Source organism: Gorilla gorilla, chromosome 12, assembly GCF_029281585.2.
Source record: "Gorilla gorilla gorilla isolate KB3781 chromosome 12, NHGRI_mGorGor1-v2.1_pri, whole genome shotgun sequence".
Taxonomy (NCBI): Eukaryota; Metazoa; Chordata; class Mammalia; order Primates; family Hominidae; genus Gorilla; species Gorilla gorilla.
Window position 1 is genome coordinate 76,214,248 of NC_073236.2, and position 27,300 is coordinate 76,241,547.

At 38.3% G+C, this 27,300-nt stretch overlaps 1 protein-coding gene across 13 annotated transcripts in view; it reads left to right on the forward strand.

Moving 5' to 3' along the window:
- The window catches only part of WDPCP (WD repeat containing planar cell polarity effector), a 482,654-nt gene that overhangs the window by 26,422 nt on the left and 428,932 nt on the right, over nt 1-27,300 (forward strand). For 7 of the 13 annotated variants that reach the window (XR_010130114.1, XR_010130116.1, XM_055377996.2 and 4 more), the window contains exon 2: nt 23,832-23,964. The exons of the other annotated variants lie outside the window; for them this stretch is intronic. Coding sequence is in view for 5 of the 7 variants with exons in the window: in XM_055377996.2 (XP_055233971.1) it covers nt 23,842-23,964 (123 nt within the window). In the remaining 2 variants the exon portion in view is untranslated. The remainder of the gene's footprint in view (nt 1-23,831; nt 23,965-27,300) is intronic. 13 annotated transcript variants of the gene reach the window in all.

The window sequence follows — 27,300 nt, forward strand, 5'->3', positions numbered from 1 at the left end:
TTTTATTATTTTTAAAGTTTTAAGTTCCAGGATACATATGCAGGATGTGCAGCTTTGTTACAAATGTGTGCCATGGTTGCACCTATCAACCCACCACCTAGGTATTAAGCCCCACATGCATTAGTTATTTATCCTGGTGCACTCCCTCCCACCACAACCCCGACAGGCTCTACCCAGTGTGTGTTGTTCCCCTTCCTGTGTCCATGTGTTCTCATTGTTCAGCTCCCACTTATAAGTGAGAATATGTGGTGTTTGGTTTTCTGTTCCTGTGTTAGTTTGCTGAGGATAATGGCTTCCAGCTTCATCCATGTCCCTGCAAAGGACATGATCTCGTTCCTTTTTATGGCTGCATGCTATTCCTGGCATACATGTGCCACATTTTCTTTATCCAGTCTATCATTGATGGGCATTTGGACTAATTCCATGTTTTTGCTATTGTGAATAGTGCTGCAGTGGAAATACATTTGCATGTATCTTTATAACAGAATGATTGATATTCCTTTTGGTATATACCCAATAATGGGATTGCTAGGTCAAATGGTATTTCTGGTTCTAGATCTTTGAGGAATCATCACACTGTTTTTCACAGTGGTTGAACCAATATGCATTCCCACCAACAGTGGAAAAGCTTTCCTGTTTCTCCACAGCCCCGCCAGCATCTGTTGTTTCTTGACTTTTTAATAACTGCCATTCTGACTGGCAAGAGATGGTATCTCACGTGGTTTTGATTTGCATTTCTCAATGATTAGTGATGTCTAGCTTTTTTTTCACATGTTTGTTGGCTGCATAAATGTCCTCTTTTGAGAAGTGTCTCTTCATGTCCTTTGTCCACTTCTTAGTGGGGTTGTTTTTTTCTTGTAAATTTATGTTCCTTGTAAATTCTAGATATTAGACCTTTGTCAGATGGATAGATTGCAAAACTTTCCCATTCTGAAGGTTGTTTGTTCACTCTGATGATAGTTTCTTTTGCTATGCAGAAGCTCTTTAGTTTAATTAGATCCCATTTGTCAATTTTTGCTTTTGTTGCAACTGCTTTTTTTTTTTTAATTATTATTTGAGACAGAGTCTGGCTCTGTTGCCCAGGCTGGAGTGCAGTGGCATGATCTCGGCTCACTGCAACCTCCGCCTCCCGGGTTCAAGTGATTCTCCTGCCTCAGCCTCCCAAGCAGCTGGGACTACGGGTGTGTGCCACCACGCCCAGCTGGTTTTTTGTATTTTTTAGTAGAGACAGTGTTTCACCATGTTAGCCAGGATGGTCTCAATCTCCTGACCTCATGATCTGCCTACCTCGGCCTCCCAAAGTGCTGGGATTAGAGGCGTGAGCCACCGTGCCTGGCCTGCAACTGCTTTTGACATTTTCATTGTGAAATCTTTGTCCATGCCTATGTCCTAAATGGTTTTGCCTAGATTTTCTTCTAGGGTTTCTGTAGTTTTGGGTTTTACATTTAAGTTTTTAATTCATCTTGAGTTAAATTTTGCATAAGGTGTAGGGAAGGGGTCCAGTTTTAGTTTTTCTGCATATGGCTAGCCAGTTCTCTCAGCACCATTTATTTATTATACTTTAAGTTCTAGGGTACATGTGCACAACGTGCAGGTTTGTTACATATGTATGCATGTGCCATGTTGGTTTGCTGCACCCATCAACTGGTCATTTACATTAGGTATTTCTCCTAATGCTATGCCTCCCTGAGGCCCCTACCTCCCAACAGGCCCCAGTGTGTGGTGTTCCCCTCCGTGTGTCCATGTGTTCTCATTATTCAGCTCCCACTTATGAGTGAGAACATGCAGTGTTTGGTTTTCTGATCTTGTGATAGTTTGCTGAGAATGATGGTTTCCAGCTTCATCTATGTCCCTGCAAAGGACATGAACTCACCCTTTTGTATGGCTGCATAGTATTGCATGGTGTATATGTGCCACATTTTCTTAATCCAGTCTATCATTGATGGACATTTGGGTTCGTTCCAAGTCTTTGCTATTGTGAATAGTGCCACAATAAACGTATGTGTACATGTCAACAGCATTTATTAAATAGGGAATCCTTTTCCCATTGCTTATTTTTGTCAGGTTTGTTGAAGATCAGATCGTTGTAGATGTGTGGTCTTATTTCTGAGATCTCTATTCTGTTCCATTGATCTATGTGTCTGTTTTTGTACCAGTACAATGCTGTGTTGGTTACTGTAGCCTTGTAGTATAGTTTGAGGTCGGGTAGCATGATAACTCCAGCTTTGTTCTTTTTGCTTAGGATTATCTTGGCTATACACACTTTTTTTGGGTTCCATATGAATTTTATTTTATTTTATTTTATTTTCTTGCGATGGATTTTTGCTTTTGTCACCCAGGCTGGAATGAAATGGTGCGATCTTGGCTCACTGCAACTTCCACGTCCCAGCTTCAAGCGGTTCTCCTGCCTGAGCTTCCCAAATAGCTGGGATTACAGGCATGCGACACCACGCCTGGCTAATTTTTTTTGTAGTTTTAAGAGACAGGGTTTGGTCAGGTTGGTCTCGAACTCCTGACCTCAGGTGATCCACCTGTCTTGGCCTCCCAAAGTGCTGTGATTACAGGTGTGAGCCACCATGCCTGGCCCCATATGAATTTTAAAGTAGTTTTTCTAATTCTGTGAAGAATGTCAATGGTAGTTTAATGGGAATAACATTGAATCTATAAATTACTTTGGGCAGTATGATCGTTTTCATGATATTGATTCTTCCTATCCATGAGCATGGAATGTTTTTCCATTTGTTTGTGTCCTCTCTGATTTCCTTAAGCAGTGGATTGTAGTTATCCTTGAAGAGGTCCTTCACTTCCCTTGTTAACCATTATGTTAAATATTCCTAGATATTTTACTCCCTTTATAGCAGTTGTGAATGAGAGTTCACTCATGATTTGGCTCTCTGCTTGTCTGTTGTTGGTGTATAGGAATGGTTGTGATTTTTGCACATTGATTTTGTATCTTGAAACTTTGCAGAAGTTACTTATCAGCCTAAGACACTTTTGGGCTGAGGTGAAGGAGTTTTCTAGATATAGGATCATGTCATCTGCAAACAGAGACAGTTTGACTTCCTCTGTTCCTATTTGAATACCCTTTATTTCTTTCTCTTGCCTGATTGCCCTGGCCAGAACTTCCAATACTATGTTGAATAGGAGTGGTGAGAGACGGCATCCTTGTCTTGTGCTGGTTTTCAAAGGGAATGCTTCCAGCTTTTGCCCATTCAATATGATATTGGCTGTGGGTTGTCATAAATGGCTATTATTTTGAGATAGATTCCATCAGTACCTAGTTTATTGAGAGTTTTTAACATGAAGGGATGTTGAATTTTATCAAAGGCCTTTTCTGCATCTATTGAGATAATCATGTGGTTTTTTTCTTTAGTTCTGTTTATGTGATGAAATATTGATTTGCATATGTTGAACCAGCCTTGCATTCCAGGAATGAAGCTGACTTGATCGTGGTGGATAGGCTTTTTGATGTGCTGCTGGATTCGGTTTGCCAGTATTTTATTGAGGATTTTTGCATTGATGTTCATCAGGGATGTTGGCCTAAAATTTTCTTTTTTTGTTGTATCTCTGCCAGGTTTTGGTATCAGGATGATGCTGGCATCATAAAATGAGTTAGGGAGGAGTTCCTCCTTTTCAGTTGTTTGGAATAGTTTTAAAAGAAATGGTACTAGTTCCTCTTTGTACCTATGGTAGAGTTCAGCTGTAAATTCATTTGGTCCTGGCGTTTTTTTGGTTGGTGGGCCATTTGTTGCTGCCTCAATTTCAGAACTTGTTATTGGTCTGTTTAGGGATTCAGCTTCTTCCTGGTTCAGTCTTGGGAGGGTGTATGTGTCCAGGAATTCATTCATTTCTTCTAGATTTTCTAGTTTATTTGCATAGAGGTGTTTATAGTATTCTCCGATGTTTGTATTTTTGTGGGGTCAGTGGTGAGCTCCCCTTTATCATTTTTTATTCTATTTGATTATTCTCTCTTTTCTTTTTTCTTTTCTTTTTTTTTTTTTTTGAGACGGAGTCTCACTCTGTTGCCAGGCTGGAGTGCAGTGGTGCGGTCTCGGCTCACTGCAACCTCTGACTCCCTGGTTCAAGCAATTCTCCTGCCTCAAGCCTCCCAAGTAGCTGGGATTACAGGCACGCACCACCACGCCTGGCTAATTTTTGTATTTTTAGTAGAGACGGGGTTTCCCCGTGTTGGCCAGGCTGGTCTCAAACTCCTGACCTCGAGATCTGCCCGCCTCACCCTCCCAAAGTGCTGGGATTACAGGCGTGAGCCACCACACCCGGCCTCTTTTCTTCTTTATTAGTTTAGCTAGCCGTCTAGTTTGTTAATTTTCAAAAAACCAGCTACTGGATTCATTGATTTTTTTTTTTAAGAGGTTTTTATGTCTCTTATCTCCTTCAGTTGTGCTCTGAACTTGGTTATTTCTTGTCTGCTTTGATTCTCTAGCTCTTTTAGTTGTGATGTTATGGTGTTGATTTGAGATCTTTCTAGCTTTTTGATGTGGGCATTTAGTACTATAAATTTCCCTTATGACACTGCTTCAGCTGTGCCCCAGAGATTCTGTTATGTTTTCTCTTTGTTCTCTTTGGTTTCAAAGAACTTCTCGATTTCTGTCTTAATTTCATTATTTACCCAGGAGTCATTCAGGAGGAGGTTGTTCAATTTCCACGTAGTTGTATGGTTTTGAGTGAGTTTCTTAATTTTGAGTTCTAGTTTGATTGCACTGTGGTCTGAGAGACTGTTTTTATAATTTCACTTCTTTTGCATTTGCTGAGGAGTGTTTTACTTTCAATTATGTGATAGATTTTAGAGTAAGTGACATGTGGCACCGAGAAGAATGTGTATTCTGTTGTTTTTGGGTGGAGTGTTCTGTAGATGTCTGTCAAGTCTACTTGATCCAGAGCTGAGCTCAAGTCCTGAATATCCTCGTTAATTTTCTGTCTAATATTGACAGTGGGGTGTTAAAGTCTCTAGCTGTTATTGTGTGGGAGTCTAAGTCTCTTTGTAGGTCTCTAAGAGCTTATTTTGTGAATCTGGGTGCTCCTGTATTGGGTGCATATATGTTTAGGATAGTTAGCTTTTCTTGTTGAATTCAACCCTTTACCATTATGTAATGCCCTTCTTTGTCTTTTTTGATCTTTGTTGGTTTAAAGTCTGTTTTGTGAGAAACTAGAATTGCAACCCCTGCTTTTCTTGCTTTCCATTTGCTTGGTAAATTTTCCTTCATCGTTTTATTTTGAGCCTTTGTGTGTCTTTGCACGTGAGATGGGTCGCTTGAATACAGCACACTGTTGGGGTCTTGATTCTTTATCTAGCTTGTCATTCTGTGTCTTTTAATTGGGGGCATTTAGTCCATTTACATTTACGGTTAAATGAGTGAATTTGATTCTGTCATTGTGATGCTAGCTAGTTATTTTGCAGACACGTTGTAGTTGCTTCATAGTGTCATTGGTCTTTGTACTTCAGTGTGTTTTTGTAGTGGTTGATAACGTTCTTTCCTTTCCATATTTAGTGCTTCCTTTAGGAGCTCTTGTAAGGAAGGCCTGGTGGTGATGAATTCCCTCAGCATTTGCTTATCCAAAAAGGATTTTATTTCCCCTTCATTTATGAAGCTTAGTTTGGCTGGATATGAAATTCTGGGTTGGAAATTCTTTTCTGTAAGAATGTTGAATATTGGCCCCCAATCTCTTCTGGCTTGTAGGGTTTCTGCTGAGAGGTCTGCTGTTAGTCTGATGGGCTTCTCTTTGTAGGTGACCTGGCCTTTCTCTCTGGCTGTCCTTAACATTTTTTCCTTCATTTCGACCTTGGAAAATCTGATGATTATGTGTCTTGCGGTTGATCTTTTCATGGAGTATCTTACTGGTGTTCTGAAAACTAAAAAAGCCAGAGTGCCTCTTCTCTTCCAAAAGATTTCAACACCTCTTCAGCAAGGGCACAGAACTGGATGGAGGCTGAGATGAATGAATTGACAGAAATAGGCTTCAGAAGGTGGGTAATAACAAATTTCACTGAGCTAAAGGAGCATGTTCCAACCCAATGCAAAGAGGCTAAATTTGAATGTTGGTCTGTTTTGCTAGTTTGGGGATGTTCTCCTGGATTATATCCTGAAGTATGTTTTCCAACTTGGTTCCATTCTCCTTATCTCTTTCAGGTACCCCAGTCAATCGCAGGTTCAGTCTTTTTACATAACCCCATAGTTCTTAGAGGTTTTGTTCGTTCCTTTTCTTTTTTTTTTTTTTATTATATTTTAAGTTTTAGGGTACATGTGCACATTGTGCAGGTTAGTTACATATGTATACATGTGCCATGCTGGTGCGCTGCACCCACTAACTCGTCATCTAGCATTAGGTATATCTCCCAATGCTATCCCTCCCCCCTCCCCCTACCCCACCACAGTCCCCAGAGTGTGATGTTCCCCTTCCTGTGTCCATGTGATCTCATTGTTCAATTCCCACCTATGAGTGAGAATATGCGGTGTTTGGTTTTTTGTTCTTGCGATAGTTTACTGAGAATGATGGTTTCCAATTTCATCCATGTCCCTACAAAGGACATGAACTCATCATTTTTTATGGCTGCATAGTATTCCATGGTGTATATGTGCCACATTTTCTTAATCCAGTCTATCATTGTTGGACATTTGGGTTGGTTCCAAGTCTTTGCTATTGTGAATAATGCCGCAATAAACATACATGTGCATGTGTCTTTATAGCAGCATGATTTATAGTCCTTTGGGTATATACCCAGTAATGGGATGGCTGGGTCAAATGGTATTTCTAGTTCTAGATCCCTGAGGAATCGCCACACTGACTTCCACAATGGTTGAACTAGTTTACAGTCCCACCAACAGTGTAAAAGTGTTCCTATTTCTCCACATCCTCTCCAGCACCTGTTGTTTCCTGACTTTTTAATGATCGCCATTCTAACTGGTGTGAGATGATATCTCATAGTGGTTTTGATTTGCATTTCTCTGATGGCCAGTGATGATGAGCATTTTTTCATGTGTTTTTTGGCTGCATAAATGTCTTCTTTTGAGAAGTGTCTGTTCATGTCCTTTGCCCACTTTTTGATGGGGTTGTTTGTTTTTTTCTTGTAAATTTGTTTGAGGTCATTGTAGATTCTGGATATTAGCCCTTTGTCAGATGAGTAGGTTGCAAAAATTTTCTCCCATGTTGTAGGTTACCTATTCACTCTGATGGTAGTTTCTTTTGCTGTGCAGAAGCTCTTTAGTTTAATTAGATCCCATTTGTCAATTTTGTCTTTTGTTGCCATTGCTTTTGGTGTTTTGGACATGAAGTCCTTGCCCACGCCTATGTCCTGAATGGTAATGCCTAGGTTTTCTTCTAGGGTTTTTATGGTTTTAGGTCTAACATTTAAATCTTTAATCCATCTTGAATTGATTTTTGTATAAGGTGTAAGGAAGGGATCCAGTTTCAGCTTTCTACATATGGCTAGCCAGTTTTCCCAGCACCATTTATTAAATAGGGAATACTTTCCCCATTTCTTGTTTTTCTCAGGTTTGTCAAAGATCAGATAGTTGTAGGTATGCGGCGTTATTTCTGAGGGCTCTGTTCTGTTCCATTGATCTATATCTCTGTTTTGGTACCAGTACCGTGCTGTTTTGGTTACTGTAGCCTTGTAGTATAGTTTGAAGTCAGGTAGCGTGATGCCTCCAGCTTTGTTCTTTTGGCTTAGGATTGACTTGGCGATGCGGGCTCTTTTTTGGTTCCATATGAACTTTAAAGTAGTTTTTTCCAATTCTGTGAAGAAAGTCATTGGTAGCTTGATGGGGATGGCATTGAATCTGTAAATGACCTTGGGCAGTATGGCCATTTTCACGATATTGATTCTTCCTACCCATGAGCATGGAATGTTCTTCCATTTGTTTGTATCCTCTTTTATTTCCTTGAGCAGTGGTTTGTAGTTCTCCTTGAAGAGGTCCTTCACATCCCTCGTAAGTTGGATTCCTAGGTATTTTATTCTCTTTGAAGCAATTGTGAATGGGAGTTCACTCATGATTTGGCTCTCTGTTTGTCTGTTGTTGGTGTATAAGAATGCTTGTGATTTTTGTACATTGATTTTGTATCCTGAGACTTTGCTGAAGTTGCTTATCAGCTTAAGGAGATTTTGGGCTGAGACGATGGGGTTTTCTAGATAAACAATCATGTCGTCTGCAAACAGGGACAATTTGACTTCCCCTTTTCCTAATTGAATACCCTTTATTTCCTTCTCCTGCCTGATTGCCCTGGCCAGAACTTCCAACACTATGTTGAATAGGAGCGGTGAGAGAGGGCATCCCTGTCTTGTGTGAGTTTTCAAAGGGAATGCTTCCCGTTTTTGCCCATTCAGTATGATATTGGCTGTGGGTTTGTCATAGATAGCTCTTATTATTTTGAAATACGTCCCATCAATACCTAATTTATTGAGAGTTTTTAGCATGAAGGGTTGTTGAATTTTGTCAAAGGCCTTTTCTGCATCTATTGAGATAATCATGTGGTTTTTGTCTTTGGCTCTGTTTATATGCTGGATTACATTTATTGATTTGTGTATATTGAACCAGCCTTGCATCCCAGGGATGAAGCCCACTTGATCATGGTGGATAAGCTTTTTGATGTGCTGCTGGATTCGGTTTGCCAGTATTTTATTGAGGATTTTTGCATCAATGTTCATCAAGGATATTGGTCTAAAATTCTCTTTTTTGGTTGTGTCTCTGCCCGGCTTTGGTATCAGAATGATGCTGGCCTCATAAAATGAGTTAGGGAGGATTCCCTCTTTTTCTATTGATTGGAATAGTTTCAGAAGGAATGGTACCAGTTCCTCCTTGTACCTCTGGTAGAATTCGGCTGTGAATCCATCTGGTCCTGGACTCTTTTTGGTTGGTAAACGATTGATTATTGCCACAATTTCAGCTCCTGTTATTGGTCTATTCAGAGATTCAACTTCTTCCTGGTTTAGTCTTGGGAGAGTGTATGTGTCGAGGAATGTATCCATTTCTTCTAGATTTTCTAGTTTATTTGTGTAGAGGTGTTTGTAGTATTCTCTGATGGTAGTTTGTATTTCTGTGGGATCGGTGGTGATATCCCCTTTATCATTTTTTATTGTGTCTATTTGATTCTTCTCTCTTTTTTTCTTTATTAGTCTTGCTAGCGGTCTATCAATTTTGTTGATCCTTTCAAAAAACCAGCTCCTGGATTCATTGATTTTTTGAAGGGTTTTTTGTGTCTCTATTTCCTTCAGTTCTGCTCTGATTTTAGTTATTTCTTGCCTTCTGCTAGCTTTTGAATGTGTTTGCTCTTGCTTTTCTAGTTCTTTTAATTGTGATGTTAGGGTGTCAATTTTGGATCTTTCCTGCTTTCTCTTGTGGGCATTTAGTGCTATAAATTTCCCTCTACACACTGCTTTGAATGCGTCCCAGAGATTCTGGTATGTTGTGTCTTTGTTCTCGTTGGTTTCAAACAACATCTTTATTTCTGCCTTCATTTCGTTATGTACCCAGTAGTCATTCAGGAGCAGGTTGTTCAGTTTCCATGTAGTTGAGCAGTTTTGAGTGAGATTTTTAATCCTGAGTTCTAGTTTGATTGCACTGTTGTCTGAGAGATAGTTTGTTATAATTTCTGTTCTTTTACATTTGCTGAGGAGAGCTTTACTTCCAACTATGTGGTCAATTTTGGAATAGGTGTGGTGTGGTGCTGAAAAAAATGTATATTCTGTTGATTTGGGGTGGAGAGTTCTGTAGATGTCTATTAGGTCCGCTTGGTGCAGAGCTGAGTTGAATTCCTGGGTATCCTTGTTGACTTTCTGTTTCGTTGATCTGTCTAATGTTGACAGTGGGGTGTTAAAGTCTCCCATTATTAATGTGTGGGAGTCTAAGTCTCTTTGTAGGTCACTCAGGACTTGCTTTATGAATCTGGGTGCTCCTGTATTGGGTGCATATATATTTAGGATAGTTAGCTCCTCTTGTTGAATTGATCCCTTTACCATTATGTAATGGCCTTCTTTGTCTCTTTTGATCTTTGTTGGTTTAAAGTCTGTTTTATCAGAGACTAGGATTGCAACCCCTGCCTTTTTTTGGTTTCCATTTGCTTGGTAGATCTTCCTCCATCCTTTTATTTTGAGCCTATGTGTGTCTCTGCACGTGAGATGGGTTTCCTGAATACAGCACGCTGATGGGTCGTGACTCTTTATCCAACTTGCCAGTCTGTGTCTTTTAATTGGAGAATTTAGTCCATTTACATTTAAAGTTAATATTGTTATGTGTGAATTTGATCCTGTCATTATGATGTTAGCTGGTGATTTTGCTCATTAGTTGATGCAGTTTCTTCCTAGTCTCGATGGTCTGTAAATTTTGGCATGATTTTGCAGAGGCTGGTACCGGTTGTTCCTTTCCATGTTTAGCGCTTCCTTCAGGAGCTCTTTTAGGGCAGGCCTGGTGGTGACAAAATCTCTCAGCATTTGCTTGTCTGTAAAGTATTTTATTTCTCCTTCACTTATGAAGCTTAGTTTGGCTGGATATGAAATTCTGGGTTGAAAATTCTTTTCTTTAAGAATGTTGAATATTGGCCCCCAGTCTCTTCTGGCTTGTAGGGTTTCTGCCGAGAGATCTGCTGTTAGTCTGATGGGCTTCCCTTTGAGGGTAACCCGACCTTTCTCTCTGGCTGCCCTTAACATTTTTTCCTTCATTTCAACTTTGGTGAATCTGACAATTATGTGTCTTGGAGTTGCTCTTCTCGAGGAGTATCTTTGTGGCGTTCTCTCTATTTCCTGAATCTGAATGTTGGCCTGCCTTGCTAGATTGGGGAAGTTCTCCTGGATAATATCCTGCAGAGTGTTTTCCAACTTGGTTCCATTCTCCCCGTCACTTTCAGGTACACCAATCAGACGTAGATTTGGTCTTTTCACATAGTCCCATATTTCTTGGAGGCTTTGCTCATTTCTTTTTATTCTTTTTTCTCTAAACTTCCCTTCTCGCTTCATTTCATTCATTTCATCTTCCATTGCTGATACCCTTTCTTCCAGTTGATCGCATCGGCTCCTGAGGCTTCTGCATTCTTCACGTAGTTCTCGAGCCTTGGTTTTCAGCTCCATCAGCTCCTTTAAGCACTTCTCTGTATTGGTTATTCTAGTTATACATTCTTCTAAATTTTTTTCAAAGTTTTCAACTTCTTTGCCTTTGGTTTGAATGTCCTCCCGTAGCTCAGAGTAATTTGATCGTCTGAAGCCTTCTTCTCTCAGCTCGTCAAAATCATTCTCCATCCAGCTTTGTTCCGTTGCTGGTGAGGAACTGCGTTCCTTTGGAGGAGGAGAAGCGCTCTGCGTTTTAGAGTTTCCAGTTTTTCTGTTCTGTTTTTTCCCCATCTTTGTGGTTTTATCTACTTTTGGTCTTTGATGATGGTGATGTACAGATGGGTTTTCGGTGTGGATGTCCTTTCTGTTTGTTAGTTTTCCTTCTAACAGACAGGACCCTCAGCTGCAGGTCTGTTGGAATACCCTGCCGTGTGAGGTGTCAGTGTGCCCCTGCTGGGGGGTGCCTCCCAGTTAGGCTGCTCGGGGGTCAGGGGTCAGGGACCCACTTGGGAAGGCGGTCTGCCCATTCTCAGATCTCCAGCTGCGTGCTGGGAGAACCACTGCTCTCTTCCAAGCTGTCAGACAGGGACATTTAAGTCTGCAGAGGTTACTGCTGTCTTTTTGTTTGTCTGTGCCCTGCCCCCAGAGGTGGAGCCTACAGAGGCAGGCAGGCCTCCTTGAGCTGTGGTGGGCTCCACCCAGTTCGAGCTTCCTGGCTGCTTTGTTTACCTAAGCAAGCCTGGGCAATGGCGGGCGCCCCTCCCCCAGCCTCGCTGCCGCCTTGCAGTTTGATCTCAGACTGCTGTGCTAGCAATCAGCGAGATTCCGTGGGCGTAGGACCCTCCGAGCCAGGTGTGGGATATAGTCTCGTGGTGCGCCATTTTTTAAGCCGGTCTGAAAAGCGCAATATTTGGGTGGGAGTGACCCAATTTTCCAGGTGCGTCCGACACCCCTTTCTTTGACTCGGAAAGGGAACTCCCTGACCCCTTGCGCTTCCCAGGTGAGGCAATGCCTCGCCCTGCTTCGGCTCGCGCACGGTGCGCGCACCCACTGGCCTGCGCCCACTGTCTGGCAGTCCCTAGTGAGATGAACCCGGTACCTCAGATGGAAATGCAGAAATCACCCGTCTTCTGCGTCGCTCTCGCTGGGAGCTGTAGACCAGAGCTGTTCCTATTCGGCCATCTTGGCTCCTCTGTTCGTTCCTTTTCATTCTTTTATCTCTAATCTTGTCTGCCTTTCTTATTTCAGCAAGATAGTCTTCAAGCTCTGAAATTCTTTCCTTCACTTGGTCTATTTGGCTGTTAATACTTGTAGTTGATTTGTGAAGTTCTCATGTTATGTTTTTCAGCTCCATCAGGTCATTGATGTTCCTCTCTAAACTGGTTATTCTGGTTAACAGCTGCTGTGATGTTTTCTCATGGTTCTTAGCTTCTTTGCAGTGGATTAGAACATGCTCCTTTAGCTTAGAGAAGTTTGTTATTACTTACCTTCTGAAGCTTCTGTCAATTCATCTGTCTCAGCCTCCATCCAGTTCTGTGCCCTTGCTGGAGAGGATTATTTGGAGACGAGGCACTCTGGCTTTTTTATTTTTCAGCATTTTTTTCATTGATTCTTTCTCATCTTTGTGAGTTTGTCTAGCTTCAGTCTTTGAGGCTGCTGACCTTTGCATGGGGTTTTTTGGGGACTTTTTTTGTTGATGCTGTTGTTGTTGTTCCTTTCTGTTTGTTTTTCTTTTAACAGTCAGACCCCTCTTCTGTAGGGCTGCTGCAGGTTGCTGGGGGTCCACTCCAGACTCTGTTTTCCTGGGTCCCTCTCACACTGGAGATGTCACCAGTGGAGGCTGCAGAACAACAGAGATGGCTGCCTGCTCCATCCTCTGGGATGGAAATCCCAGAGGGGCTCCGACCTGATCCAGTGGGAATGCTCCTGTATAAGGTGTCCTGCAACCCCTGTTGTAGGGGGGTCTCACCTAGTCAGGAGGCACAGGATCCGGGACCCACTTAACCAAGCACTCTGGCTGCCCCTTGGCAGAGAGGGTGTGCTGCACTGGGGGGAATCCCACTGGCCTGGACCGCCTGGATTCTCTAGAGCCAGCAGGGGGAAAGACTAAGTCCGCTGATCTACAGAGATCACGGCTGCCTCTCCCTGCAGGGGTGCAGTCCCAGGGAGACCATAGTTCTGCCCATAAACCCCTGGCTAGAGTTGCTGAAATTCCCTCAGGGAGGTCCCCCCAACGAGTGAGGAGGGATGGGTCAGGGTCCGGCCTCAAGAGGCAGTCTGGCCACAATCTGCCACAGGCACTGTGCTGTGCTGTGAGGAATTCCTCCCGTGTCCAAACTGCCCAGTCTCCTTGGCACTGGCAGGGGAAAAATAGCAGACCAGAGCTGCAATGATGGCTGCTGCCCCTCTCCCTGGGAACTTGGTAGTCTTAGGCACTCTCCAGCCAAGTGGCTGTAAAGAATCTGCACATCTCTGTGCGTTAGACTAAGGCCCTGCTGGCATGAGTTCATGAGGGGATCTCCTAATCTGTGGACTTCTCAGATCTGTGGAAAAAGTGTGGTTTCTTGGGCAGGGTAGCACAATTTCTGACCTCCTCTTGGCTGAGGGTGGGAGCTTCCTTTCCCCCATGTAGTTCCCAGGTGGGCTGTCACACCACCCTGCTTTTCCTCAGTCTCCATGGGTCTCACCAACTGCCTAGTCAGTCCCGGTGAGAGAACCTGGATACCTCAGTTGTTGGTTCAGGACTCAATCACCATTTTTGTTCTTCTCAGTAGTAGGTGAAATTTTGATGAGGAGGATACTTGCATAATTTCATAATATCTGCCCACAAAATATTTATTAATCTTTTTTTTTTTGAGATGGAGTTTCGCTTTGTTACCCAGGCTGGAGAGCAATGGCGCAGTCTTGGCTCACTGCAACCTCCGCCTCCTGGGTTCAAGTGATTCTCCTGCCTCAGCCTCCAAAGTAGCTGGGATTACAGGTGCCTGCCATCACACCCAGCTAATTTTTTGTATTTTTAATAGAGATGGGTTTTTGCCACGTTGGCCAGGCTGGTCTCGAACTCCTGACCTCAGGTGATCAAGTACAACATATTTATTAACTGGGGGAAATCATGGTAGACACCAATTTACCAAGTGACATAAGTTGCCAACCCCAATAATGGGACAAATTGACATTGTGTACTTCCTGATATAATGAACCTAGAAGAGCATGGCATCAGTTCTGCAGTATTCTTGCCAAAGATACATAAGCCACATCTAATTCCAAGGAAACATATGAAAAATTCAATGCGAAGAAACTTCTATAAAGTAACCAGCCTTTATGCATCAGAAATGTCAAAATCAAGAGACAGCAGGAAGTGTTCCAAATTGAAGTGGACCAAAGAGACATAACAGTGAAATGCAAAGCATGATCCTGAATTGGATCTAAACATTATTGGAACAATGGGTGAAACTGGCATTTGGTCTCTGGTTTAAATGGTAAAATTGTGTTGATAGTAAATTATTAATTTTGATGGTTGTACTGTGGTTATGTGAAAGAGTGTCCTTGGTTTTAGGAAATACACACTGACATATCAAGGGGTAATGGAGCATTATGTCTGCAACTTAATTTCAAATGGCTTGAAATAAATTTGTGTGTGTTTGTGTGTATAAGAGAATGTTAAATTGAATGAGGTAAAATGTTAATTGGGGAATCTGGGTCAAGGGTATATAGGAGTTTTTTTAAAAAAATCATTTTTGCAACACTTCCATTAACTTGAAATTATTTCACAGCAAAGCTAGAAAAACAACCCTCTTTTCTTCTAAAATTGAATATCCCTATGACCCAATTCACATTGAATGCTCTACTTACCAAGAAAAAAGTTTTTTTTTTAAAAGCATCAGATTGATGTAAAGGTGAGCTTAAATATTTACACAAAATAGAAGAATGGAAAATTATGTCTTGAATATGTTGAGGTCAACATGAGACATGTTGATATTTTAAATCTTGAAAAAAATACCCTGCACTCCAAAATGCATAAATCATTTCCAAACAGAGATGAATTGAGGAAAAATAGCATCCTGGAGGACAAAACACCTCAGGCATTCATCCCCTGACCTAACCAAATGACAGATCTTGAAGCAACTTCAAAGCTGCAAAAATAACTGGCTCTGACACGTACCAGGATCGGGAGGATGGGCGGGAAATACTTCCCACAACCTTGAAATAAATGATTAGTTCTTAAAGAGAATAAAAGAAAATGTTGTATCATATTTCATAAATGGAATTTAACAGTTGAAGAGTTCACATTACTCATTTGTAATTTTATTATTACTTGGCAAAAGCTCGTAAAATTAAATCAAGCTTATTTTTATATCAGTTCTTCCTCTCTCCCCCTTACAGTGGTGTGGGGAGAACTAAACACTTAAAAAATACTGTTGCTTTCCCCAAGTGTCAGTGAGTCTGTTGGATGCTTTTCTTTCAGTGCCATCAGGCCCAGAGAGGTTAAATTTCATTTCATAATTCTTAGTTTGGCATGCAAGGCCTTCTATAGTTTAGTGGTAACCTATCTAACTTTTCTTAACTTCACTGCTTAGTAGAAATCACCTTTAGACACACTTGTATTTATTTTACGCTGAAAACAATCTTTGGTTTTTATTATGTGTGATTCTCTTATCTCTGTTATTTTCTAAAAGTTTGCTACTCATCTGACAAAACACAGGTTCTATTCCTTCCAAGAAGCTGTTTCTAATCACTGTTGGTCCATAGTGATTTCTCTGTATTAAGTAATTTATAGCTTATTTGTTAGTGCCTTTTATTTGGCATTTAGTCACACATTTCCTATCAAATATCCTGTATTATTGTTCTGCTGTTTGTATCTGTGTCCTTTGTCTTCTCAACTAATTTGTAAACCCTAAAAGAAGAGATACACAGCATCACGCAATATACCCATATAACAAACCCACACATGTACCCCCTGCATTTAAAAGTTGAAATAAAAAAAAGAGGAGATACTGTGTTTATACCTTATAATCTTCCTGACAGTGTCTAGCTATTTTTTAAATTACTTCTTTATTACTTTTTAAAATGCAGATATCTTTTAAACACTTGTTACTTAATATGAGAATAAATCTTTAAAAATTGGCATTTTATTACTGCTTTCTGGAATCTTTAAAATTAAATAATTTTTATGCATTAGAGTAGGTGTATATATATCTCTGGGAATAACTGGAATAAACAATATAAAAGGGAAAGAATAGAGAAAATTTATTTTTTATAAGTCTTCATTCTGCTCAGTTTAACAGTGCCCAAATACAGAGTAAATATTGATACTAGTGAAATAACTTTTCACAACTTTTTTTGGGTACTATAATAGAATACTTGGATTTTAAATAGAATATAGAATATAAAATATTGTTTTAAAGAAAGCAGGGCCAAGTGTGGTGGCTCACACCTGAAAATCCAGGACCTTAGGAAGCTGAGGTAGGAAGATCACTTGAGCCCAGGAGTTGAGACCAGCCTGGGCAACATAGTGAGACGCTCTCTCTTAAAAAAAAAAAAGAAAACGAAAGCAAAACAGAATATTCATATTTAGGTTTGTACTAGGATAAGAAGATTTAAGAAGGAAAGACTGTGATGGGGATAGGTTAAAAAAGGACAATGAGAAATCTGGCACATTATAAAAAAATCACCCTTTTCAAATGGGTGCCTTTTATGTAACAAATAATTCACATATGTGTCTTTGGTTTTAGAAAACAAAAGCATTATGCCAGCATTTTGCTTTTAACATATTTTGAGTCTTATTTGCCTTAATATTATCTAAGAGCAGTGTGTCCAACATGTCCTTGTCATGATAGGAGTCTGTATTAGTCCATTTATGTTGCTATAAAGAAATATCTGAGGCTGGTAATTTATAAAGAAAAGAGTGTTATTTTGGTTCATGGTTCTGCAGGCTGTACAGGAAGCATGGTGCTGGCATCTGCTCCTGGTGAGGCCTCAGGAAGCTTTCAATCATGGTGGAAGGCAATGGAGTCATTGTCATTGTATCACATGGCAAGAGGGGGAGGTTCCAGACTCTTAAATAACCCGATCTCACTTGAACTCAGAGTGAGAACTTGCTATCTCAAGGAGGGCAACAAGCCATTCATGAGAGATCTGCCCCCATGACCCAAACACCTCCCGCCAGGCCCCATCTCCAACACTAGGGATTATATTTCAACATGAGATTTGGAGGGGACGCAATCCAAACTATATTACAGTCATATTTTTTACTAGTGGATTTTTTTTTTGTATTTATTTATAAATGAAAGCTAAGCTAATTTTTCTTGTGGATTAGGAAAGTTTATATTGTACATAAGAAATGATGAATTTGAAGGTCTTGATTTTTGAAATCTTGGAATAAATGCTGATATTTCAGAGAAGAGATTTAGATCATTTTGAAAGACATTTATAAGGTAGACTTTAGTGGGTAGTGGTTGACTGGATGTGAGTAGCAAGGCAGAAGGAAGACAAAAGACCTATACGTAGGTTTCTGCCTTGAGCAATTGAATGAATGATAGTATTATTTACTAAAACTGGAATCACAGGAAAATAGACAGGTTTGCCTGGTGAAGAGAAGTTCAGTTTTAGTCCTTGGTAAGTAACATTATAAGGAATTCTTATTTCAGGAGTTGGGGGTAGGTGAAAGGGAAACAGCTTGCCTTTCTATGGGTGTGTATATATATATACATATATATATATACACATATATATACATATATACACATATATGTGTGTGTGTATATATATATATATATATATACACATATAAAATGCTTGAGATTTAATTTTGTAGATGGAAATTGAAGCTGTGGAAGCAGATATGATCACCCAAGGATAGCAGATAGAAGAGGACCTAGGACAGAATTTTGAGGAATATTAGACAGAAACAGAAAAATGGTACTTAAGGAAGAGTGGTCAGAAAGATAGGAAGTAAACTAGTTTGGGAGCAAAGAGAAGAAAATAGTACTAGAAAAAAGAGATGTTAACAGTGTCAAATAATAGGAGAAACCTCAAGTGAGATAAGGCCTGAGAAAGGTCCATTAGCTTTAGGAACAAGGAAATCATTGGTGATCTTAGCGAAAGCAGTTTCCTTTTGTGGTGAAAATAGAAACCATAGTGCAGGGATTGTGAATACATGAAGAAAACTCTTTCAAGACTTGGTTTTTAAACCAAGGAGAATGGTGGTCATTGGAATTAGAGGAAGGGTGTGTGTGTGTGTGTGTGTGTGTTTCTTAAGATGGGAGACAAATATAGTTAATGCTGTTGGGAATGTGTGAGATAAAGAATCTACGCATGAGAACATAGGAGAAGCCAGTATAATGGCAGAACTAAGTTTTACAGAAGACAAGGAGAGAGAGAGAAAACATTGGTTGATGCATTTGAAGATGTTTAAGACAGAGTGGAAGGAAGTTCAGAGAGTACTGCAGAAAGGTCTGGAGTGGAGGGGAGCAGTGGGAGATGTCCTTGGAAAGAGAGGGAGTGAGCACATTTTTACTGCATAAACTAAATTTCAGATCTCCCTTTCTTACTATTTGGAGCAACAAGATCAGAAGCTTGAGTGGAAGCAGCCACTGATGTGGGTGTGTTCTTATGTCCATCTTCCTAATTCCTGTTTATGAGAATAGTTTTGTTGTTGTTGTTGTTGTTTTTGTTTTTTTGAGACGGAGTCTCACTCTGTCGTCCAGGATGGAGTTGCAGTGGCTCGATCTCAGCTGACTGCAACCTCTGCCACCCTGGTTCAAGTGATTCTCCTGCCTCAGCCTCCCGAGTAGCTGGGATTACAGGCTTCTGCCACTGTGCCCGCTAATTTTTGTATTTTCAGTAGAGATGGGGTTTCACCGTCTTGGCCAGGCTGGTCTTGAACTCCTGACCTTGTGATCCACCCGCCTCGGCCTCCCAAAGTGTTGGGATTACAGGCGTGAGCCACCGCGCTTTGCTGAGAATAGTTTTAAAATTTCTTTTATACTAATGACTTGGTAATTTTTTTTTTCTAGTTTCCATTACAGTATAAAACAATTTCTTGACTGTGGTGTTTTTGTTTCTGAATTCATTAATTCTGCTAATTTTATTATTTCCTTCCAATTACTTCAAATTTCCTTTGAGGCTCTTTTTATTTTTAATTCCTTTAGATGGATGCTTAGCACAAATGATATTTTCTTTCTTTTTTTTTTTTTTTGAGACAGTCTCGCTCTATTGCCCAGGTTGAAGTGTAATGGCAGGATCCTGGCTCACTGCAGCCTCCGCCTCCCAGGTTCAAGTGATTCTCCCTGCCTCAGCCTCCTGAGTAGCTGGGATTACAGGCGTCTGCCACCATGCCCAGCTGATTTTTATATTTTTAGTAGAGACTGGGTTTCGCCATGTTGGCCAGGATGGTCTTGAACTCCTGACCTCAGGTGATCCACCCACCTCTGCCTCCTAAAATGCTGGGATTACAGGTGTGAGCCACCACGCCTGGCCAACAAATGATATTTTCATCACTGTTTAACATACATACTTAAAACTTTTTCTGCTGGTATGTTTCTTTCACCCATGGTTGTTTAGAAGCGTGTTTCCTGATTCTTAACATATGGACATTTATTTTAATTATTTTTTGGTTGAGTTCTAGCTGAATTAGTTAGAAAATGTGTTTTGCTGGGCATGATGGCTCATGCCTGTAATCCGAGCTACTCAGGATGCTGAGGCTGGAAGATCGCTTGAGGCCAGGAGTTCGAGATCAGCCTGGGCAACATGGCGAGAGCTCGGTCTCAAAAAAAAAAAGGAAAGAAAATGTATTCTTTATGATCAAAGTACCTTAACATTTGTCAAGACTTAAGATGTGGTCCATTTGATTTTTTAATGTCCAAATTGAGTTTTCTATTAGAAGAGTACATATTCTTTAGCTTTTGAGTGTAGTGTTCTCTACATGCCAATTGTGACAGATTTGTTAATGCTGTTCTAAAATCCATATCTATTATGATTTTTTTTTTTCTGATTGCCATTCAGGAAACTAAGAGTAGATTTACTTCTGTTAGTTTTTGTTTTATATATTTTGAAGGTATGTTATTGGATGCATATTAATTATAAATTGTTTTTTCATGGTGAGTTGAACCTCTGTCATTATAAATTGACTCTCTTTATCTTTAGAAATAATTTAAAAAGCCTTTTTTGCTTGATATTAATACAACTGTACCAGGTATCTTTTTGTTAGTATTTTCATGAAAAATCATTTTTCCTTCTTACTTTCAATCTTTGTGTTTCCTTATATTTTAGATGTGTCTCTTATAAGTATTATGTAATACTTATATTTGCTTTTTAAAAAAATTTGGGATTGCTTCTAGTATTTATTATTTTTGTTTTGAGTTATATGTCTTGTTTTTAATTAATATTTTTTATTGATGCATAATAGATGTACATATTTTCAGAGTATGTGATAATTTTGATAAATTCATATAATCAAATCAGGGTAATTAGAATATCTCTCACCTTAAATATTTAACTTTATGGTAGAAATATTTGAATTATTCTCTTCTAGCTATTTTGAAATGTATAATAGATTACTGTTAACTATAGTCATTCTACTGATCTGTGAAACACCATTTGTATCTATTAATAAACTGCTCTTCATCATCCCCCACCCCACCTTCCCAGCCTCTGGTACCCACAAGTCTATTCTCTATCTTCATGAGAGCCACCTTTTTTTTTTTTTCTTTTTCTACCTTCCACATATGAGTGAGAACATGTGATATTTGTCTTTCTCTGCTTGGCTTACTTCACTAACATGATGACCTCCAGTTCCATCTATGTTGCTTCAAATGACAGAATTTCATTCTTTATAATGGCTGAATAATATTTCAGTGTGTGTGTCTGTGTGTGTATGTATGTGTGTGTGTGTGTGTGTGTATACATACCACATTTTCTTTATCTGTTTATCCATTGATGGGCACTTGGGTTTATTCCATACTTTAGCAAATTTTGTATAGGGCTGCAATAAAATGGGAGTGCAAATATCTCTTTGATATATTGATTTCCTTTCTTTTGGATATATACGCAGTAGTGGAATTGCTGGATCATACGGTAGTTCTATTTTTAGTTTTTGAGAAATCTCCATACTGTTTTCCATAATGGCTGTATTGATTTATGTTCCCACCAGCAGTGTTTAATAGTTGAGCCTACTCTCCTTTTTGTCTACATCCTTGTCAGCATATGTTGTTTTTTGGTCTTCTTGATAATAGCCATTCTAACTGGGATAGGATGATGTCTCTGTGGTTTTGATTTACATTTCATTGATGATTAGTGATGTTGAGCATTTTTAATATATTTCTTGGTCATTTGTATGTCTTTTTTGAGATATGTCTTTTCATCATTTGCCTACGTTTTAATAGAATTATTTGTTAAACTGTCTTTTAAACTAGCTCACTCTTTCATGTTTCCCAGCTCTCTAATCTGGAATTAATTCTTTCTATTGAGTTTCTAATTTCAAGTATTATATTTTTCATTTCTAGTTTATTTACTTTCTCAGAAATCTTTTGTCTTTTAAAAAAAATAGTTTTCTGTTTTCTGCAGTATTTCCAACCCTGTCTTTTATGTCTTTAGATATAAATATAGTTATTTATTTTCTGTGCCTGATTCCAATATATTAAGTTTTTGAGTTTGTTTCTGCTTTCTAATACTTTTACTGGTTCTTTTTCATGATACCTTGTTTTATTGTGTCATTTTTTAAATTTGAAAAATTAAATAAGGCTTTGGGCTCTGGAATGATCATGTAATTATTCTTCCAAGAGGAACTTTGTTTGCTTATGCTGTGCATTTGAGGTCACTTACAAGCCTGGCACCAGTTTGAGCTAAGTCAAGATTTAAAATGTTTTGAATACACCAGTCAAGAGAATTTGGACTGTAACTGTATGCAGTGGCTTGCTTCAGGCTATGGTGTCTCAGGTACAGAATCCCCTGGCCTCCTTTCAGTGCCAAGGCATTTTTAGTTGGAGTTCTCTAGAGTAGGAAAGATTGGGTGAGTTTACTTTTCTTTCCCTTTTATGTTGAGAATTCAAACTTGTTGTTAGAATTGGATTGTCTATTAGATCCCCTACCTTGAGCAGGCCTGGACTCTGTCTTCTTTCCTCTTGAATTTAAAAACTACATTACTGTTTTGCTCTGAGTTCATATTAAAGGCTCTGAGTTATCTATTTCCACATACGTCATGCATAAAATATCTCCTTTTACCATTTTCACTTCATTTTATTCTTTAGGAGGAACAGTAATGAGTGTTACCCCATTTCTCCATTTTGCTGATCAGAAGAGCTAATTACAGGCTAAGGCCCTCCCAAGCGTGGCTTTCATTTTTCTGCTTCAGTGAATATAGTATCCCACAATATTTTTGTAGGTATAGTTCCTTGGTGTGCTGGGTTAGACTTAGGATCCTGAGAGGTATGGCTGTCAGATCTTAGGAGATTGTATTGTTACAGTTGGTCTCTAGGATCATGGGAGCAAGACCCTGCATCAGTCTAGCAAAGATAAAGGTTTTGGTAAGTTTTATGTGAGTCAGGAAAAGCCTTCAATCCACAGGCACATTTCACAGTACTTTTTTTTTTTTTTTTAAGTCTGAGCGCCTCATATCACTATAAAGCTCAGTTCTCAGGATGAGTAATAGGAACCTGTCAGAAGAAACGAGAGGGGCTGGAAGAGCCCTTTGTAGACCATTGCACCGTTTTTTGCCAAGGAAGTGTCATATTCTTGTGTACCTTCATCCTCTAGAGAATACACCGTGGTCCATGAACACTTGAATGTTTCTAGGTGGATCTGAGTTCTACTTGACATCATGGCACCAAGAAAATCACTTGGATTGTTTTTTTATACCCTGCTTTAGAGGAACACATTATATAAATCATACCTTGACTAGACAGAAGGTGAAAAATAAAATGTTCGGGTAGATTATCACAGGGTGGATAAGAAAATGCATCATTATAGAAGCCTGATGCTGGAGAACAGAGGGTAATAGACACTATCCAAAGATTTGATTGCATACCTTTGCAGTTTAAATGGGAAGCCTGGACTTGTTTTCAATTTGGATTGAAGCCCTCCATTTTCATTCATCTGTCTCTTTTTTTCTTTCTCTTTCTCTCCCTCCTCTCTCTCTCTCTGTCTCTCTCTCTCACACACACATACACATACACACACATACACGTGCACACACACACACACACATTCTACTCACACACTTTAACACTTAGGACTACTACTCTAAGCCAAATTGTATTTGGCTCTCTCCTGGCTTTCAACACTGGAGGTTGGCAAGTTGGAGAACTGGTATACTTACCAGCCAGGGAATTCTGTAATCCATGGCCGTGGCACCCTGCTGCTAGAAAAGGAATAGGATTGGCTCTCCCAAGTGTAGATAATGGATCATAAAGTGTTTGGAAAGGCCTTAGGGTACCTTTCTGTTTTGCCTGAATTCCTCTTTTTCTCCCTCCAGCTTACTTTATGAATTCTTAGTTTTAACTATGTAAAGTCAATGTTGATTCTAGTAATTCCCATGAATAGTTTATCACTTATGCCTGATTAAAATGTAGAACTGCAATAATGATTTGTAATAATCAGGTACATTATTAAATAAGTGTCAGGTTAATATTTTAAATTTCATATAATATGGTAATTTATCATTCACAGATGCACATTTAAAAAAGTTATTGCTCAACACTGTAACAGGAACATTAATTTAAAAAAATCTAATAACTATTGAGGAAACTAATAGTAGCATACCTTTCCTTATATACAGCTTTTAAAATATGATTCTGAGTGAAGAACAGGAAAAAGAGCCTACTCTGCGTACTACTCTGTTGTCCTCAGGAAGCCAAAGGAGTAGAGAGAAGAGGAGATATACACCATTATCGCTTTTGCCCATGAAAATGGTAGGCCACCTACCATTCTCATTTTTGTCTATTAATTTTGACATTGAAATACATTCTAGATTTTTAAAAGTGAGTCTTTTTGAAATAATAGAGAATCAGTCTGAACACATTTGAAATATGTATTTCAGTGTACACTCAGAATATTTTAAATAGATTATAATTAAAATCCAAAATGTTAATATATCCCAAACTTAATAGTTTATAAGTCTTTTATAAGTCAAACAAAGTTAAACTTTATAAGTTAAAGATAACAAAGTTTAGATGGTTGATGTAGTATGGTGGTATCATGATGGCGATGGTAGGGGTTTTTGTTTTGTTTTAAATGCTGAGAAAACTTTATTAAATTTGTGGAATTATTGAGTAAACACTAGGTGGTGCAATTGTGCAAGGACCATATAATGAAGTATGCATTTTTTGAAAAAAGGTGTCAGGATGAAATTAAAATTATAGTTTGAAGAAACTCTTTGGAAATAAGAATTATCAAAATACTAAAACAGAATGAATGAATCTTGCTTTGCTATTAATTGGTCTGGGATTTAAATGGGGACCTATCTTGTGATTTACACTAGAAGTCTCAAGCTATTGGTATATTGTTTATATTGCATTTTAAGCTCAGCTAACCATACCACCCTCCCCAGAGTACAAATAAAGTACATAAAATATAAAAGAAAATACGACAACAAAAAACTGATCCAATTTGGTTTTCTGTAAAATTTAAATATTAAATTGCTCTCTGACTACAATTAAAGAGGCTTACCTTCTACTATTTCAAATTATTCTAAAATGCCCTAGGATTTGAGTAATTTTCTGTAATATTATATCTCATCGAGTAATTGTTGATCAGTTAAAACTTGAAAAGTAGCTTTCCTTTTGGCCTATGTGTCTTCTTTTATTCACTGAAAAAACCCTTGCATTCCTATGTATATTCAAGTCATTAAATTATTAAAGAATCAGCTTCTGAAATGAAAAATAATTATTATTGTTTTATTTATATGTTGAAATAAAGTAAACAAATTATATGGATAATAATTTAAAGCCTTAAGTCTTAATTTGGAGAGGTTTTATTTTCCTTTTAAGTTATTTTCTAATTTGAGACACAATACTTTTTGGGAATTAAAAAGAAAAGCCATCTGTGTTTTCCCGTGATTTTGCGAATAATGTTTCTGTTACATTTGTATTTAAATATTTTTCAATATTTTTGAAGCACAAAATAAGGCTGTCTTACCATTTCAAAGCATTCAATGGTCATCACAGAAAATCAGGATCAATTTAAGTACTTCAGTAGGCTATTATAACTGACAGAATTACACAAACTATATGTGTATTCGTATATGTTATTTTTCTGTGAATAAGATAATGCTCTCAGATGCAGAGTCATACAAAACTGATTTTTATACTTCACTAATGTAGTGAAACAATATAGGATATAAATGATTTTCTTTTAAAACTTATTTTCCATTAACAAACAACTGTACAAAAATTACAGCATTTTTGGAAATCTAGATTTATGTTTTATGAAATTCTTTCCCTATAATGTTTTACTACTTCTCTTCAAAACTACCACCTTTAGTATTTTTCTTTTGAATATTTGATATTTTTATTTTGAGGTAATGTTTCATTGCTTATGAATAAATTATTACACATTTATTTCAGAATATGTTCAAGTTTCCTTATATATAAGAATAATTAGATTTTTTACTAGCAATTAGCAGAGGAGGTTTGAAGGGAAGAGGTGTTTTCCTTCTGTTTGTGAAACAGATGTATATGTGCACAGACTCATGGACATACATATGCGTCAGAGACTGCTTGGGATTACTGTAAGTCCAGGTGGCTGGGCCATTGCTCATGGTTTATTTGATGATACATATTTTCATTTTAAATTTATTTTAAGTCTCCTTTGAAACTTTTGGAATGAAACATGTAATTAATATTTTAAAAATACATATTTAGTATTTGAGTAATGCAAGCCAGTTTTAGACAAAATGTTACAGAAATAATTTGTGGAATTATAAAATCACTATTTTTATAATAGTTGGAGCCTTTATAAAGTTACTTGCTGCTTTGCAGATATATCCATTATCGCAATTGCCACTATTTAAAGGCACCCATGGTAGCTACATTACCCAGGGGGCTGAATAGCCATGAAAATGGGAGTAACCTCTGACCTCAGAAATCGTTCTTTTAAAAGAGGATTGAAACATTGGTGATAGGAAATTTGAATTGCTCTTGCAGCTGCAGTGTTTGTTCTGTGAATACTTAATTTAGTTTAGAGCTATACTTTCTCGTCCAAATCTGTCAGTCTTTCAGAAGCATCAAATTCACTTCAGGAAGAAAAAAAAATGCTTCCTTCCCAGGCCTGTATTATTGAATGCAGTATTCAGGCTTCAAATAATTTCATTTAGGTAATACATATAGTCTCAAGAATGGGAGTCCTCACATTTGACACGCTCTGTTAAATATATAGTTCATTTAAACCCCGTCCAAGATATTGCTATGCAGTCACTTATTTTGGATAATCCTTTTAATGACTATAACTCAACTCCTTAGCTATATAGAGAACTGATAGTGTGTGTGTGTGTATGAATTAATATATAAACATATATGTGTATATATACATTATGTAAATATGTTTAGGCTTTATAAAGAATTTAGATTTTTTTATAAAATTTGAAAGATAGACTATGTATAAACTGTGAAGGCCTTATGTTGGGTGCATAGAGAGTTACACATAGAATACTCATTAAGGTAATGGGATTGCTATGATTAATTCTTACATGCTGACTGAAAATGTAGCCCAAAGAGATTTGGAAGTGATGTCAAAAAAGCAAGTTGGTCTGTGGTCTTATTAGTTTGATGTTATTAACTAGTTGGTATGGCACTGGCTTTTACATGACTCTTATCGCCTTACCTTTAACATTAAATAATGCATTTATTGATAAGAGAAGGGGGAAATAAGGGCAGAAACCCAGCATTTGCTGGTTTAATAACAAACGGGCAAAATTGAAATATTTGCTATATACTTTAATATTTGTTATTCTACTTTTCATTATGATAAATGGTTTTGAAAAAACAAGAAAGGATGTTATGGTGGAAAAACCAGTATTTATGAGAGTAATCTGAAATATGCTTCTTTTTCAACATTACACAATTAAGAATAATGTGAAATGAAAAACCATGTATAATTGTAACTTATTTTATTATATACTGTATTGCATTATAAATCTTGATAGTAACAAGCCATTTGTTTGCATGCAGTTTTGAAAAAAACAAAGGACTACTGAAGCCCATTTGGGTTAAAATGCTTATTAGGCTGGGCATGGTGGCTCATGTCTGTAA